Consider the following 18,555-nt stretch of genomic DNA (forward strand, 5'->3'; position numbering starts at 1 on the left):
CTAAACAGCTCCATTAGTCTGTGGCTTGTAAGTTGATGACTTCTAAAAGGCCACGTTATACTTTTCAGGTAGAGCTATCACCTCTTTCTTGAAGTGTGAGCTGTTATCCGATATGATCTCATTCGAAACCCCATACCGAAAGATGATGTTGTTCTTGATGAACTTGGCCACATACGAAGCCTTTAGCATGGCATAGGATTGGGCCTCCACCCACTTAGTGAAGTGGTCGACCACTACCAGAATGTACTCATAGCCGTCTAACCCCTTTGGTGTGACTACACCGATAACGTCGATTTCCCAAACTGAGAAAGGCCATGGCAAAGTCATGTTGTACAGTTTTAACAGTGGGATATTCATGAGATTAGCATGAATTTGGCATTTGTGGCATTGCCGTACAAAACAAATACAATCTTCATCCATAGTAGACCAGTAATACCCTTACTTGAGGATTTTTCGGGCCAGCATCACACCATTTATATGGGCTCCGCACTCTCCTCTATGAATAGCTTCCATAAGGCACCTCGATTCTTCTTTCTCAACACACAACTTATGCATTAGCAAATGGCGTCTTTTGTATAACTTGCTTCTGCAAATGCTAAATTAGACGGCTAGACCCCATATTCCTCTTTTTTCCTTGGCATTTGCCCCTGGAGAATAAATCTCCTTTTCCATAAAGTTCCAAATATCATAATACCAAGGGTTCGTGTCTTGAACTTCATCTATTGCGGCGATAGTTTCATAGGTCGACCTGTTTTTATGCTCTTTGATAATCGGATGCATCCAGACTCCAAATGGAATGTCTACCATTGAAGATAGAGTTGTTAAAGCATCAGGAAATTGGTTGTTGCCTCTTAGCAGATGGATGAAACTCAGTATTTCAAACCTAGGAGTCATAACATCCAGGGTCTAGGGATAATCCTTCATTTTCTCTTCTTGAACCTACTAATCCCCGTTGGCTTGAGAAAGAACCAAATTTGAATCTCCGATGACATCCAACCTTATTGCCCCTAGTTCTAGGGTAGCTCCTAAGCCAGTAGTGCACGCCTCGTATTCTACTTCATTGTTGGATACTTTAAACCAGAGTTTGAAGGCTAGAGGTATATGTGAATCATCGGGTGTTATGAGCAATACACCTATCAAATAACCATATTGATTTGATGCCCTATCAAAGTACATTGTCCATGTTTCCTCTACTATCTGCAGGATGTCTTTATCTGGGAATAGATACTCCAATGCTTCTTCTCTTTCTACTGGGTGGTCTGCTAGAAATTCCGCTAAGGCTCTCCCTTTGACTGATTTGCGTGTGACATACTTGAGGTCAAACTCGGAGAGAAAAAGCAACCAACAAGCTAGCTTACTCGTAAGTGCTAGTTTCTCAAAGAGATATTTGATGGGATCTAATCTGAAAACTAGAATTACAGAGTGAGCTAACAGGTAGTGTCTCAACTTCCTCATTGCCCAAACCAAAGCTAAACAAGCTTTCTTGAGGGGCGTGTAGTAGGTCTCATAATCCAACATATTCTTGCTTAGATAGTAGATGGCCTTCTCCACCTTAGCTTCTGATTCTTGTGCTAGCATGCACCCCATGGTCGAATATGTTACCGACAAATACAGGATCAGTGGTTTCTCTGGTTCTGGTAGCGACAATACATGTGGATTCTAAAGGTACTACTTGACCTGTTTGAAGGAAAACTGACATCGATCATCCCATTGGAACTTCTTTCCTTTCTTCAATAGACCTAACAGTGGTTCACAAGTCAAGGTTAATTTTGAGATAAATTGTCTTATGAATTGAACTTTACCTGGAAAGCTGCGCACCTCCTTTTCTGTCCTCGGTGGTGGCATTTCTACGATGGCCTTGATTTTTAGAAGGATCAACCTCAATTTCTCTTTGTGTGATCAAGAATCCCAACATTTTCCTTGTTACGCCAAAGGTGCATTTTTCAAGTTCAGCCTCAATCTATACTCTCTGATCCACTCAAAGAATTTCTCTAGTGCGGTGTAGTGGCCTTCTCGCTCTTTAGACTTGACAATCATATCTTCCACATACACCTCAACCTCTTTGTGGATCATGTCATGCAAAAATGGTAGTTACATCCCTTTGATAAGTTGCCCCGGCATTCTTCAACCCAAACGGCATGACTCGGTAGCAATAGGTGTCCACGGAGTAGTGAAAGTTGTCATTTCCCTATCCTCGGGTGCCATCAAAATCGGGTTATACCCAAAAAATCTATCCATGAATGAGAGTAATGCATGGCCGCGGTGAAGTCTACCAACTCATCAATATGCGGCAGTGGAAAATCATCCTTTGGGCTAGTCTTATTTAGATCTTTGAAGTCGACGCAGACTTTGATTCTGCAATCTTTCTTTGGGACTGGAACAATATTGGCCAACCACGTCGGATACTCAGACACAAGCAAGAACCCTGCCTCGATCTGTTTGGTACTTCTTCTATGATCTTCAAACCTAATCTGGGCGAACATTGCATAGCTTTTGCTTAATTGGCCAAGCCTCAAGGTCAAGAGGGATCCAGTGCTGTACAATCCTAGGATCGATTCTAGGCATGTCTTCGTAGGACCACGCGAAAACATCTTTGAATTTTTTTGTAAAGTGATTAAATGCTCACGTCCCTCCGAAGATAGCGTAGATCCGATCTAAACCAAGCGAGGATCTTCCTCGGTACCTATGTTAATTGATGTGACCTTATCTGTATAGGGCTTAACATGCCTCTCCTCTTCATGATCAACCAAATTTTTCAAAACCCGAGGAATTTCTTCCACTTCATTTATGTCAAAATTTTGAAAATTAAGATCAGTACAACAAACCATAGGCACAAAGAAGTAGGCAACATTCACAACATTGCCATTCAAAAAGTCTGGGTCTTCGGTTATAGTGGACTTAAAAGAAAAGCTAAAAGACGACTTGGACAGGACTTTACTATTCGGGTTACCACTACCAGAAATACCAGGCTCAAAGGAACTCGAATCTGACCCCGACTCTACACAGTCAGTGGAATCAGATTCTGACTTATTATCCGATTCAGAACTGCTAATGGGACCCTTCTCAAACATCCAAACCAAGCGTGGAGCCTTAGACGCAAACTATCTCCCAAGTTGGTGGTCTCAACTTCAGTAATAGAACTTACCAGTAGGTCGGTCAATGCTTTTCCCAACAATTCTTCCTTTTTCATATCCAAGCTTGTAGTCCCACCTTGATTTGTATTAATGCTCAAGTTCGCCTACTCATCCTACTCTTCTGCTAACTGCTCCCCGAAGAAGATCTCGAACCCCGAGTACCTTGTCTTTGTCTCCTGGTTGAACCAAGGCTCTGAAAATTTACAAAAAGAGAAATCTTCCCCTTGGGGACAAAGCATCCATTCAGGGTTCCCCGCATTAGCTTGTGGACTAACTCATACTGCTTCCCAGTCCTCTTTGATTTTAGCCTTTCTCTCAGTTCCTACCATTTTCTCTGCCAATTTGCGACTATAGGTTTGTATCCTAGCCTGAAAGTGTGGGGTTTATGGCTCACCTCCTTAGCAGCAGTACCCCCTTGCTTGCCACTTCAACCTAGTCCGGATCCGGTCACATGCCCCTGCTTGTTCATCATGTAGATGGACTAAGCACTTACATAAGTTCCATCGTCTTCTCCCATGATGGTTTGAATTACACGGGCCACTGTTAGTGAGAAGCCAGAGAGGAATACATCCTCTTCCCCATGTATGATTTCCAACACTGGTGTGGCAGTTCCTTGGAGATGATGGATTGCAGAATTACTGTACACAATAGCAATCCCATATTTGAAGGGGTATTTCACCAACTGATGGACTGTTGATGACATAACCTTTATCTGATGCAGCCAAGGCTTTCCCAGCAGTAGATTAAAGGTTGTCGGCATGTCCACGACATGGAATTCCACCTCATGTTCAGATGGACTGATTAGGATATTGCTCTTGAACGTTCCCATGACATCCTGGCTTGTATTACCATAAGCCTAGACAGCTTGGGTTGTGGGTGTAGAATCAATCGGCCTCAAACCGATGGCATAGGCAGTTCTCATTGGACACACATTGATTGTCGATTCAGAATCTACTAACACCCCCAGGATCCATTTCTTTTGACTTTCCAAGGTTACATATAAAGGACGATTGTGATTGGTGCCCTCAGGTGGTAACTCTCCTTATCTGTAAAAGAAATCACTGGCATAACGTCCCCAGATGTAATCAATGATACCAATTGGTCTGCAGTCATATCGATAGGCAGTTTATTCTGGTTCATTGCCTCTTATAGTGCCTGCCTATGCCCCTGAGATTCCATTATCAGCCCCAAGATTGATATGTCAGCCTGAATATTCTTGACCTGCTTCAAGACCAGGTTTTCTTCAACATCCTTCTCTTTTGATATCTCAACCTCTTTGTTGGAGGATTCTAGCTGATCTAAAGCTACGGGTTTGAAGTACTGACCACTCCGGGTCATGTGATTAATCTTGTCCATATACCACTTATCGTTTGGGGTAGATTCCCACCCTTCGTCTTTGTATGCATGACTCGAATCACTTTCTTCCCACCACTCCCCGGCAGTCACAACCAAGCTATTATCAAGCTTCACCTGGAACATGTTTACATCACACCTCTCACCAACATACCATTCCTTATCCACAACGGTTATGGTTTATGCATCCCAGTATTGCTTGAGCAGTCTTGGCACTCTAGGCTCCCATTCAGTCTTTTTGGTGGTTATGGTTGACTCGGCCTCTTTTTTCCCTTTTACTTTTCCTTACTCCTAGGACATCTGCCTTTGGATCTCATCTATTGTTTCTTGTTGGAATTGCTCCAACACTTATTCTTTTCTAGTCAATAGTGTTGCCTCAACCTTTTCTTTCCTGGTCTCCCTTATTTGTTCTACCTCCTCTGTCTCCCCATCACTAAACCACCCGCTGCTTGTTTTTGGCTGGCTTGGATCCCACCATCCCGTCTGGACACTGCTTATACCTTCTTCTTCAAAGAAGTAGAGATCCTCCAGATCCTCTTCCAATTCTGCCAAATCCTTTTCTGGGTTTGCTAAGTCATTAAGGCCTTGCTCGGGCCACTCATTCTGATTCTATTCTATTTGGTCTTCCTTGATAGCATTAATGCTGAGAAAGTCCAGTAGTACGACTATTAGCTTTGGTTGATCAATGGCCACCATGTATAAGCTGGGGTGATATTCCTCTTCTAGTGAAGTCCCCTCCTCTATAACACGGGTATCAGACGACCCTGTCTCTAGTGCATTCGCCTTCTCTTCATTTCCACAGCCATAAGCTTGGATTGGGTTTGTGGTGTCAAATCCATCATGCACATGTCTGTGCTTTCTGGAATAACCACCTCCGGTTTTGGTAGGTGAGATGAGATAATGTACGTGCTAGGGTTGAATATGGATGGAGGTGTATGGATATGGTTAATATTTTTGGGCGGGGGGACTTGGTTATGTGTAGGAAGTGGGTTGCTTGTTATGTTTGGTTTCGAAGGTGGGGCGATGACTTTGTTGTCAATGAGATCTTGGATCTCATGACACAGATGGTAGCATATGTCCGTGGGATGGCCATGTTGTTGATGGAAGATACAATACTAGGTGGGGTCATGTTTGGGCAGTAATGGGTTTAGAAGTGGACGAGGATCAAGAGGCATGAGGTGCCCCTTTTGCATTAACAGCTTAAGGGCGTGGGTCGAGCTCATATGAAGGGGGTTAAACATTCTTCGATTTTGGGATCGACCGCTATTTTGTGAGGTTGTGGTAGCAGCAAAGGGATCATCTATCTTGGCCGATATAACAACGGTACTGACGTTTGCAGGCCGTGGAATAGTACTATTACTAGCATGGGTACTCCTGGTGAATGGCCTCCTTCTAGGTTCACTTGTTTTGTGGAGGATCCTCTTTTTGTATGCATTTTCAATTTGGATGCCCAACTCGTGTAGTAAAGCAAATGTTGACAAAAGAGCCACTATCATTCTTTGCAGCATATCAAGCCCTAGATTCTAGACCACTAGCCTGACATGCTCTCTTTTAGAGGGTATGTTTGTCATCTGGGCCGCCTATGCTCTCCATCTGGCGAAAAAAACGATGAAAGATTCTTTGGGGTTCTGGGTAGTTGCTTCCAACTCACTAATGGTTACTCTATCTGAGTGTTATATGAATACTGATTAACAAAACCCTCAGACAGCTCCTCTCGGTTTCGCTTTGTAGAATCCATCAGTTTTGCCTACCAGATGACCGCTACATTAGATAGAGTTCTCCTAAACAATGACAATTTTTGAGTATGAGAAAGACCCATTGGTCTCAGAATATCTAAAAATAGGCGGGCATGTACAATAGGATCCCCACTTTTATTGAATCTGTCAATGTGGGGCATCTTAAACTTTTCTGATAATCTAACCGAATCCTCAGTGTACCCATCTTCAATATCTAGAATGGAATTGAAGCCTTGGGACTTTCTCTAGCTTGGCAATTTTTATCATGGCTGGATCATTCTCGTTGATGTCAAAGGGAAGCAGTTCTCTTTCGGGCTGTGCCAAGGGCTTATAAGCTGGAACACTTGGAAACACCTCTTGGGGATCTGGGACCTGGGGATTTTCCACTGGTGGAGGTGGATCGGGATTCAAGTAACTAGTGGGAGAGAGACTAACACTGGATGACCACCAACAAGGTCCTGAATTATGCCAAGCCTACCAAACCGAGTCCACACAACTTGGGGAATATTGGGTCTTTTTGAAGCTATGATGGTAAACTACTGAGCAAAAGAAAGAAAGGAAAAGCAATAATAAAAAATCAGACAGCACTTCGGCCCCAATTCCCAACAATAATAACACATAGCTGAACTGTAATCCTCACTGAACTTTGTTCTCAAACTCATACTGATATGAACCATTCGGTACAGTTGCTCTATCAAGAAAAAGAACCAAAACGCCCCTATGAGGGGGTAGGGTTATCTTGTGCTAGATTTTTGGCAAGATCTAGGCTATACTATTTCAAGCAATGAGTTTCACACAATATTGTATTCGGGTGAGCATCCTCTCTTTGTTTGGAACAATTACTATAGCTTTACTATATTCAACTAGATTGAATGGTCAAAACTTGGTACTTCAGAATGACTATCTAATATACCCCTCACACCTAACACCGAGAAGTGAAAGGAGGATCAAATGGTATAGCGGTAGCCCAGATCCAAGGGTTGTGTTCCCAACATGGTAGAGCCCACGACCGGTCAGCCTTTTGGCAAGCCTCCGACAAATCGTCTAAGATAGCAGATGACAAACACAGTGACTTAAACGCACCAATGCAAATCAATTGCGAAGAACATATATATATATATATATATATAGATAAAATTTCACATCATGAAGTTCGAGTCAAGTTCTCTAAAGTCCCCAGCAAAGTTGCCAGAAACTGTAGCTCGACTTTTTCGTGCCCCCTTTTAGAAGACGAAACGATTCTACAGTATTGGACTCTCATAGTTCTGAATCTGATTTCACAACTGCAATGTGAAACAATGAAAACTCAAAAGAGTCCAAATCTGGTAATTCTTTTGGAAAATTGATGTTTTGAATCAAATGGCAAAAATGGACTGCTTGGCCAGATTTATAGAGTCACCACCTGAGTAATTTGTTTTAGGAAATTTAGGAAACCCGTGACTCGTGCCAAAGGCCATTAGTCCGTCATCACCAAAGTGTCTCCGCTCTAGAACTTAGGTACGAGAGCGGAAGGTCATGAATTAAGCACCCCACTCGCCCGATCAAAGATCGGCCTCTACTAATCATGATGTGATTCTTATTCACATTATATGCTCTTCTTCTGATTATTAAACTAACTTTACTATGTGATGCATACATGTATAGACTAATTTTGCAATCGTTGGAACACTTGATTCATGTTTGTTCTAAAAATTGTTCCGAATATATACCACTTGAACAAGTGATCGCATATGAACATTACTCAAATTGTTCCAATTCAAGTAAATAGCCTTCATCCACAAACATTCAAACAGTTTATCAATTAAGCATTTAGCCTTATGGCAAGCATGCTAGACATGGCAATAATCACACTCATGCATCATGGTAAAGCAAATAAAAGCTTACCTTGTACTCCAAGCCAAAAAGAGAAACTAGTTAGAAAAATGCACGATTCCTATGCAACATGACTAATACAACACATGCAATATGAAATTACTAGGCTCGGTTAATAATATAGCATATGGATCAATTTGATAGTATGCGGTCTTAACACTTATTCAAATAAGTATAAGTAATAACAATGTAAGTTAGGATAATGAATCGAGCCTTGATACGTGCAATACAAGTGGATGCAAACATGAAGTATGCTAAACGAAACGTGATGCCCTAAACGAAACATCATGTGCTACTAAATAAAAGGGAGAAAGACGTGGGGTTGGAAGGCATACACAAATTATTATACATTTAACCTTACGCAGGAGGGTTCGAATGTCCGAGTATCTGAATTGACTACTTATTACAAATTGAAATGAATAAATGAATAAATACTAAGTTATCATTAACTAACTAGCTAATTACAAATCCAAGGATGCATAATGGTTGTATGCACAGCGTCCAGAAACTACTATGTTTGTTTAGACTATTCTGTTTCACCTTCAGCCACTGCCCTCTGATTCTGCACAACACACTGTCTTAGCAAACATGGATGCCCGATCGGCCCTCACTGATACCCAGCCAGGCCTAAGGAAGGCCAGTTGTGCCTCAATTTCATGTAACTTCATTTTGTGCCATGAAGTGAAAATACTGCGAACAGAGTGATCTGTACTCTGTTTGTTCATGTCACACTTCTCTGTCATCGGAAAGCCTGTCGAGAATGGTAGAATTGTTTCCAAATCCATCAATGAACAAATTGATTCCTTGATCATTTCGATGTACAATTTGGAAAAAAATTAATAAATGAAAACGATTATAACCACCCCTCCCTCCTATCATAGAGTGAATTCAAAGAGGGAGGTAGAGACACTTCAAGGTTCATCAAAACATCATGAATTGATGTAAAACAAACCTTGACATAATGGACTCGGCATAACGTCTGGCTGAACCAAAGCAAGATAACTCATTTTCTTTATATGGGTTGGTTTAATTTAAGCCAAATTCATTAGTCCTTACCAGCCTTTAATCCATTAACTCCAATGTAATGATTATGTCCACTAAAAGGAGAGAAGCATCAAATGGGAAGTAATTCTTAACATGAAAGAGAGATTACGCCGTTGACGATGAATCTCCATCGAGATTAAGCCATTAAGAGCAAAAGTCCAGTTCATGTGTTGAATAACCATCAACCATTTGAAACAACTCTTGAATGAAATAAAGGAGTGACAACTTGATTATTAAAATGAGATTATTAAATATGGAAGTGAGTTGAAGAAAAGCTAGAACAACATGTAACAAACTATACAAGTGAACTTATGACACAACAAATGAGCTAATCAAAACATGAACTAATTAAATAAATTAAAATGGCCCTAAAACCAGCCCCTAATATGCTAAAACAGTAGCTAAAACCATGTTAAAAGAGCACAAAAAGACAGGCAAAAAAAGAGATACCAAGCTAGCAAGCAAAGCTAAGGAGGGGTGGCTAACGCCTCCACTTTTGGGACTTCTAAACCATATTTTAGTCTTTGAAAATAGTCAAAAAATAGCCCCAAAACAAAGAGAAATAAGTGGGAAACGCAAGGATATATGCTTGGAATAAAGTTTAAAGAAGGGTGGTTAACCCCTCTACCTTTGGTTACTCTTAAATCACAAGTTTCAGCCCTTGAAAACTGTCCCAAAGCAGTATGAAAACACAAGAAAAAGATGGACAGAGATTGAAATGAAAGCAAGGGAGAAGGTAGTAAGCTTTTACTTCTTGTAGAGAAGGCGTTCTTGTTGTAAACCAAACTCGATTCCAAAACATTCTCAAGTTTGAGTTATGATTTTCAATCTTCAATCAATGTTCCAAGTCCAAGCTCTTGCTATGGTATGTATGGATGATATGAGAGCTCAAAGGTTATGAAAGTATAAAGATGACTTACAAAAGAAGAAGTTCAACTCTTCTATATTTTATTACACCTTGATATTCTTAAACTCTTGATCTCTTGATATATCTCAACCCTAAAACACAGGTCTGAGCCTCCTATTTATGGAATTCGAGCTGTAGATCAAAGTATCTACAAAATTAGACAACTGGCAGATTATAGCACAATCTTCTTTGAAAAGTCAAGAGGCCCAGCCGGGCTTCATTGATCTACGGCTGGGCCTTAGTGTAATTCCACTGTTTCTCACTTTCAAGTTCAATGCAAGTTGGTACAATGTTAAAAATTGAGTTTATAGGGCAGAAATATGGTGGGTATGGCAGGTTGGGATTGTTTAGAGTTTGAAATCGGATTTCTTTGTTGAGAATTCAAACCACTTACACAATGAAACCTTTATCATCGAGTGCTCGGAATAAAGTGTCTTAGTCTTACGAGCACTCAAAATTGGGATGTCTACACTCCTCATCAAAAACAATTTTCATAGAAGCAAATTGGTTAATAATACTTGTCATTTCGTTCAAATGTTCCGAAATGTGGCTGCCCTCTTTTTATTTTAAATTAACCAACTTTCAAAACAAAAATGCTTTATTTGGCTCATTTTATATCATAAAGACCTAACTTTTTTCCACAAATCATGTGCTTTATTTGTGGCTCAAAAGATATCTCTTCCCCCTTGAACTATTCATATGATTACATCAATGTATTAATAGATTCTCGAAAGAGTAAATAGTTCAAAACATAAGAGATAATACAAAACAAATGCCCAAAGGGTTTACACCTTTTCAAGGATTTTCCATGAATTATACACACACACACACAAAAAAAAAAAAAAAAAGAGATCTAACTCAACATAAAAGTAGCCCAAGGCGTCATCGCATAGCACAAAAAGGAGCCTCTGCACTCCCATCCAAAATTACTTCTCAATGCCAATCACTTTGGTAGCACGTCAACATCATCCCTTGAAAGCTTGTCAATTTTGAGGTGAGCAATCGCCCAGTAGAAAATACCATTAACAAATTATATAATTAATTGAGATACATATAATCATGCTATGCAAGGGATGAGAAAAATGCATGTTCGTTCTTTTGTAAAACTATGAAACCCAATTAAATAATGTCTATAACAAATGTACATGCAAATCATGGGGTATAAATATGTTGTGACGCCCAAATACAAGAGCCATATGCCAAAAGTACATGTATACCTATGTATACTTGAACTAATCCCACATTTTTTGACTCTAGAAATGGTCGGGCATTGGGCACCCAAGACCTTACTTTTCCACGTTTGTCGACTCTAGAAACGACAAGCTCGTGAACACCCCAAATCATGTTTTCCACATTCACTGACCCTAAAAACGGCAGGTAGTGGATACCCTAAGAGCTTTCCCTACATTCGCTCAGCGATATGAACAAGGCAACTAGGCACCTTGACTCCCCGCGAGGGTACCAATATGCATGACATCACTCAAAGCAGGGCCTGACTCACAATCCAGACTCATACGCTATTTATTCCTTTCGAACACTTTCCAACCATTAACAATTTTAGGCCAGAAAGTATAATTAATGAATGTATATGATGCATGAGTTTACAAATCTCAAATTTTCTAAGGTGGTTTCAATTCAGAAAAATCCAACAACATAAACAATCCCTGTTAATGTGATTTTGGAAGTCATATCCCTCATCATCTCAAGGTTTTATGTTAAGAGGTTTCCAAAATTTCATATTTCCAACAGCAATATCAAGTGAATACATCCAATTTCAAAGATTAGAAGGTCAATTGAATCAAATCCTCCTTTATTGAACAATTTTGAAAATTAGGATTTTAAGAAAATTGTGTCTTTTTCCTTTTAAGGCATTTAAAGGTAAATGCTCATCACCCATAATCAACACAAGAACATAAACTCGTCAAGAAACTCATAAAAGATGACCCATTTTTTATCAAACCCATTTGATAATACACAATTCTACATACATGTTGATAATCTAGATAGATATAATGAAAATGCCACATGTATATCCAAAATTGAAGATATAATGAGTTAAAAGTACCCCTACCCAAGATTGAAGACAAAAAATTAAAGACCCAACTCTAAACTCCAAAATCACGTGAAACAATTAGTATATCCTTTGAATAAAGCTTGTTCGCCATCCCCTTAGGAATATCTAGTAAAAATTAAGAGGAATCAAGTGTTTTAGGACTAGGGTTTCAGATGGGTGACAAAGAGAGAAAATGTTGGGAACAAGTGAGAGAAAAAACATTTAGATTGACTTTTAAGTGTGTTGTCCCGAACAGACTGCCTGAGCGAACTTTCCACCACTTGAATGCTTAAATCAAAGAGACCGCTTGAGCAAACTTTCTGCCACTCAAGCAGTAAATGCAAGGTCTTAGATGGGAGCCTCATTTCTGTGCTAGAGTGACCACATTACTGCTCGAGCGATCCTGCTTGCAAACAAGTAAGATACTGGAAGCCTCATATCTCTGCTCAAGTAACCGATTGACCACTTTAGCTGTCACCCAAAACAACTTGTTACATTTCATACCCTCAAGTTTTCCACTATTACCCTCACTAGGCCCATACAAATATTTACAAAATAATAGGTTCTCCATTTTAGTTTTTCAAGTTACCCAATTGCTTCCATTGAAGCTAGTCATATGACCCATATTCCCCTCTATTGATTTACACAAATACAAGAATCCATATTAACTGTAAGCTCTGATACCAGTTGTTAGGAAAAATAAATTTCCCACACGTAAATCAATCGAAGGAAAAAAAAAGAAAAAGAAACGGATGCGAAAAAATTTAATCAATAACGATAGAATAATTTGTATGTGGTTCCTTCAATGTGAGGTACATCCATGAGACTGTAGTCTGATTCCACTATCAACTGAAGGTTTTCAAACGATTACAAACGAGACATAAATAGTCTCACAAACCACTCTTAGGTGAATTCCAAATAATTATAAATAAATAGGGGAAAGACCTCATCAGAATTGATGCACAAATGTCCTCTAAACAAGTTATAGAAGACCCAAAATAGTCATCACACATTCGAAGCAAACCCCGAAGCAAAAACTAAAGCACAAAAGCAGAGCACTGGTTCTCTGCCACTCTAGCCAAGTACACACAACAGCACTTAGAAGGAGGTATACCCAAACCAAATTAGATATTCTTCTAATGAAATTATTGGGTCCCATACTCCACTAAGGAGGTATAGCCAACAAATATTACAAAAGATGATAAGATTGTCTACAAATTGAAGATGTGTAGTCTCACTTTCTTTAACAAGATTCAAGCTCCTTTTAGATGCATCACTCACTTTAGTTGCACATATTGAATTCACAAACAAATAATAAAATAGTCACAAAGGAACCTTTTATGAATATTCTGCGAGTCGTAGTCATGCATGTATCTTTTTTAGTTCTGAAATGGAAGGAAGAGATTCAAAGGCAAAGCAAGTCAGGGATATGGGGGTTTAGAATTTAGAAATTGGTGGATTAAAAAAAGCTTTGATTCCTTTCCCAATTATAGATTATGAAAGATGGGGGTTTCTATAGCTTGACACATGAAATATGGCAACTAGTTCTAGTAATTGATTATTTGTTGCCATGTTTGAATGACCATCTAACTCATTATCCACAAGCTTAACCAACTCAATTGACAACTCCTCAAGGTTTGTAGTCGAGTCGCCTTCCTTTACCTCATGATAGCGTTGATAGAACTGGCAAATGAAAAATAAAAGACAACAAATAGTAAAAGTGATACCAGAGAAGGCATATAGACCCCTAAGACTTTACCATTTCAAGTTCTCATTTGTGATGGTAGTTTGGGATGCTAAACATTCTTTCCAGGGCGTGGACCACTTAGCTTCTAATTGTTTTAGCACATTATTTTCTGATAAGATAAGAATGTCTTCAGAAACACTAGTTACTATTAGAGAGCCTCTCTGGAATACCTGTGTAAAGATCGCGATAAAATTTAAGTAATGACATATGGAAACAGAAATGGTAAACTACACTAAACTCCTTTTTAGGCTTAGAGATGTATATATATATATAAATCGAGCTTTACAAGTTTGACTAGCTTGAAAAAATATAACGCTTTGTCTTCTTTTCATCAAACCATCATCATTATTATTGTTATTTTTATATGATGGGTCTAACATAGGTTGTTCACTAAATAAACATAAAAAGTGTAAACAAATTTTAACAATAATAATTAGTGAAATTTGAATTACATAAAGTAAAAAAAAAATAAAAGAGGATACATTATACTAATCTCCTCATGATTGAAGAAAGTTTAGCGAATTTCATAGTTTTGATATAATTACACCGACTTTTCTTAGAGCAAGATTAAAGTGATTGAAACTAATGCAAATAGTGTGAAGACACAAAAACAAGTAAGATTATATATATTAGTTTTAAAAGATGAAAATGTCATTTTTTCATTCATACAATTAACAAATTAATGATGAAAAGAGAGATAAGTGTTAGATGAATTAAAACATTAAGACATTAAGTGAGCCTAATGTAATTATGTCAAATTTATGGAAATTGTAGTTTGTCCAGATTTTAAGACAAGTTAGTCTGAGGGATCCAAAATGAACAGTAATAATATAATCACTTAGAGAGGCAAAGTTATGTTGACAATCAATAATTCAAGGGACAAACGAGAATGAGTAGACGAGTGAGAGTAGAGCAAGTGGTTTAGGAAGGCATATATGGCAGTGGAAAAATGAGCAGCAACTCCCAAAATCCCCAGAAATGTTTCTCAAAAGTTCTCCTAAGAGTTTTCTCCTAAGTTATCAAACCTTGGAAAAATGGGTCTATTTATATATTTTTCCTTCGTGTTGATCATACCAAATAGCCAACTAGAGTGATGACACATGTCCCTGAAGATTACACAAAATATTCCCTATCCAAACCGCCAGGCTTCGGTGGAAAGATATCCCTCAGTATGTACTGTTTTTTGTGTGTACCTTAAAAGGTGTCATTTTTGGTACGTCCCTCAGAAGACATCATTTTTGGTACCTTCTTTGGTGGTACTTTGCATGGCACCACCTTTACTCAATACAATATTCGCAAACATACCTTCTTAGGAGTTATAGCTTGCTATCACCCATTCTTGTATTCACCTCAGTGACTTCTTTACTGTTTAATCTCCTAACCGCAAACTCCGAGCTTCCTAATGCTGAGGCCACAGGAATGCATGGTTTCAATCGTCATGTGTCTTGTACAAAGCCTAAGGGGGTTTCCTTGGTCCTGCTAGTGCGACAGAGGCATGTCTTTAGCCTCTGTAAATGGAAAAGAGAGTGCCTTGATTTCAGGTTGCTTTGCATCTATCTTCATGAGAGTTATGAGTCTAACTTGCTCTGGTATACTTGTATCTCTAGGACCTGTTATCAGCACCAAAATTGTAAGCTTTGGGATCTGCTATCAGTGCCAAGCAAGTAATGCTTTGGAGTTTACTATTAGTGCCAAACATTAGTCTCTTTCTGTAGAAATGAGGTCCCCCCCTCAAAGGCTGCTATCACCTTGAGGAGTGTTGCCTCAGAAGGTAGTGCCTAAGGTTGCTAATACCATAGACACTTCCTTCAAGAGATGTCCTTATTTACTTGCATATTGGAGATGGTGCCGAAATGGTCTTCCAGTAGGGTGGTGCCTCAGTGGGTCACCTCAGATATTGGGTTGTTGTAGGTCCCACCTCAAATGGTTACTTCGGATACTTCTACCACAAATAGTCCTTTTGGATCCAGTGGGTTGAACCCCATTCGATTCTCTTAGGGTGTCACCCATATTTCTTTAATCATAATTGCTACTTTAATCAAGGAGAAAGGACAAGCGGTGTAAGTACCACAAGGACAATGGTCATGACACTAACAGTTGTTATGCATTGAAGGACCACCTGAAGGAACTGGTACAAGGCGGCCGACTGGTGCAACACGTCCGAAAGAATAATCCACCGAACACGGTAGCCCTACGATCAGATTCACCTTCACTTGGTGTGATTCACATGATACACAGCCTGCCGTCGTCAGCTAAGATACAGACAATTCAGCTGCAACCTAGCCTGTATAGGCCGATCACACCAGCAAAACGGCCCCATGAGATTGGGAGGATTAGTTTCGACGACACTAACTTGGTTGGGGTAACTCTCCCCCATACCGATGCCCTCGTCATCAAGTTATGTGTGAACAGATTTACCTTTGAACGTGTTCTCCTTGATCAGGGAAGTACTTCAGAAATAATGTATTACAAAACGTTTATTAAACTCAGATTCACCGACTCGGATTTGTTACCAGCTGATTACCCATTATTCGGCTTCAATGCTAACCCCGAGTATCCTTTGGGCAAAGTCACACTACCAGTTCGGGTAGGCACCAGATCAGTAGACGTAGAATTTTTGGTTGTCAAACTTCCTTCACCATACAATCTCATCATGGGAAGAGCTTGGTTACATACCATGCAAGCTGTGTGGAACACCTACCACCAATTACTTCATTTTTCGACTGAGTATGGCTTTGAACAAATTCAGGGTTCTCAGAAATCGGCACAAGCATGCTACCTCGTTGTTGCTGTAAGGAGACCAAAGGAACTGAAATTAAATTCGATTGAAGTACTAGATCGGGAGAGCCTCGAGGACATTGGGAAGATCGCAAACGAAAAGGGAACTGAAGACCTAGATCGGGTCGAGATTGATGGGAGTCTTAATAAGTTCTTCATGATCGACACTTCCTGCAATGAAGTTGACTGGCACGAGCTTGTATCCTTGTTACTCGGCAACCTCGACGTACTTACGTGGACACCATATGAGATCCTAGGGTGGATCCATTTATGGCCCAGCACTACTTAAACGTTGATCCATAATGTAAGCAAATCATTCAGAAAAGTCAACGGTCAGCCGTGGAACATGCTTTGACCGTTGTTGAAGAGGCCGACCGATTGTTGGAGGCTGGGGCAATTCGCGAAGTAACCTATCCTACATGGTTGTCTAATACCGTGGTTGTAAAGAACAAGTATGTATCTTGGCATGTTTGTGTGGACTTCATGGATTTAAACAAAGTTGATGCAATAGCACATCATCAAGGCATGAGCTTCTTGGATGCCTACAGAGGCTATCATCAAATTGCCATGCATCCGGAGGATCAAGAAAAGACTGCATTCCTCCCTGGAGAGGAACCTATTACTATAAGGTCATGCCTTTCGGATTGAAAAATGCGGGGGCACTTTACGAGAGACTGGTTACTTCCATGTTCAAGGAAGAGCTCGGCCGCATCATAGAAGTATACGTTGATGACATGGTGGTGAAATCTAAGGAAAAAAACGGCCACTTAGCCGACTTGGCTGATACATTCGGCATTCTTCGAAAGTACAAAATGAAATTGAATGCCTCAAAGTGTACATTCAGCATTGGATCAGAAAAATTCCTAGGCAACATTATGAACCACGACGAAATAGAGGCCAACCCAAGGTAGATAACAGCAATTCTAGAACTTGGCTCTCCTCAGTCGGTTAAAGAGCTTCAGAAGCTGATGGGAATAGCCGCCGTGCTCAATAGATTTATCAGCTATTCCACAGATCGCTGCCGACAATTCTTTCACACACTTTGGCAAGGCAAAGCTTTTGAATGGACTCTCAAGTGCCAGGCCGCCTTGGACGGCTTGAAAACTTATCTTCAATTAGTACCAGTCCTGGCAACCTCTTCGGCAAGCGATCCTCTCATTTTGTATCAGACAGCATCTGACTAGGCGATCAGTGTCGTACTTTTGACGGAGGAACTCGGGGAGCAGCGACCAGTTTACTATGTAAGCAAAGCAATGACCGACGCTGAAACACGTTATCTACCAATGGAAAAGCTAATCCTTGCTCTCATTATGGTTGCAAGAAAACTAGTGCATTACTTTCAGGGGCATACCATAGTTGTACTAACAGACTATTCCCTTCGGTCGACGCTCCGTAGCGCAGAAGCATCAGGGCGCATTTCGAAAAGGGCTTTGGAACTCGGGCAGTATGATATCCAATTTTTTCCTAGAACTGCCATCAAGGGACAAGTACTCACCGACTTTGTAGCCGAATTCACGGGATGCCTTGCCGACTTCAAGTCTGAACAAGTGCAACCTAAACCCAACTGGAGAATATATTTTGGAGACATTTGGCAGTTGTACTATGACGGGCCATCCAACCAATGTGGCAGTGGGGTAGGCGTACTAATCATGACCCCCGAAGGGGCAATAATCGAGTAGGCGGTTAAACTGGGCTTTGATGTATCAAATAACGAAGTTGAATACGAAACGTTGCTGACTGGCCTTCGGAACACACTTTACCTTGGTGCACGACGGTTGTTTGTTTTCTGTGACTCGAAACTAGTCATCAACTAGTTGAACAGGAAGTATACAGCTAAAAATGACCGCATGGCAGCCTACATGAGAACAGCGAATTCCTTACTCATGAAATTCGACCACCATGAATTGAATCAAATAACCCGGGATCAGAAC

General features: G+C 40.1%; 1 protein-coding gene across 1 annotated transcript; it reads left to right on the forward strand.

Moving 5' to 3' along the window:
- Nucleotides 1-15,688: 15,688 nt before the first annotated feature.
- LOC145799794 (uncharacterized) lies at nucleotides 15,689-16,913 on the forward strand. The gene is made up of 2 exons (XM_082889427.1): nucleotides 15,689-15,753; nucleotides 15,890-16,913. Exons 1-2 carry the CDS (start codon nucleotides 15,689-15,691, stop codon nucleotides 16,911-16,913), a joined length of 1,089 nt encoding a protein of 362 aa, XP_082745553.1.
- Nucleotides 16,914-18,555: the final 1,642 nt, after the last annotated feature.

Source organism: Camellia sinensis, chromosome 9, assembly GCF_055761805.1.
Source record: "Camellia sinensis isolate YWXY chromosome 9, ASM5576180v1, whole genome shotgun sequence".
NCBI lineage: Eukaryota > Viridiplantae > Streptophyta > Magnoliopsida > Ericales > Theaceae > Camellia > Camellia sinensis.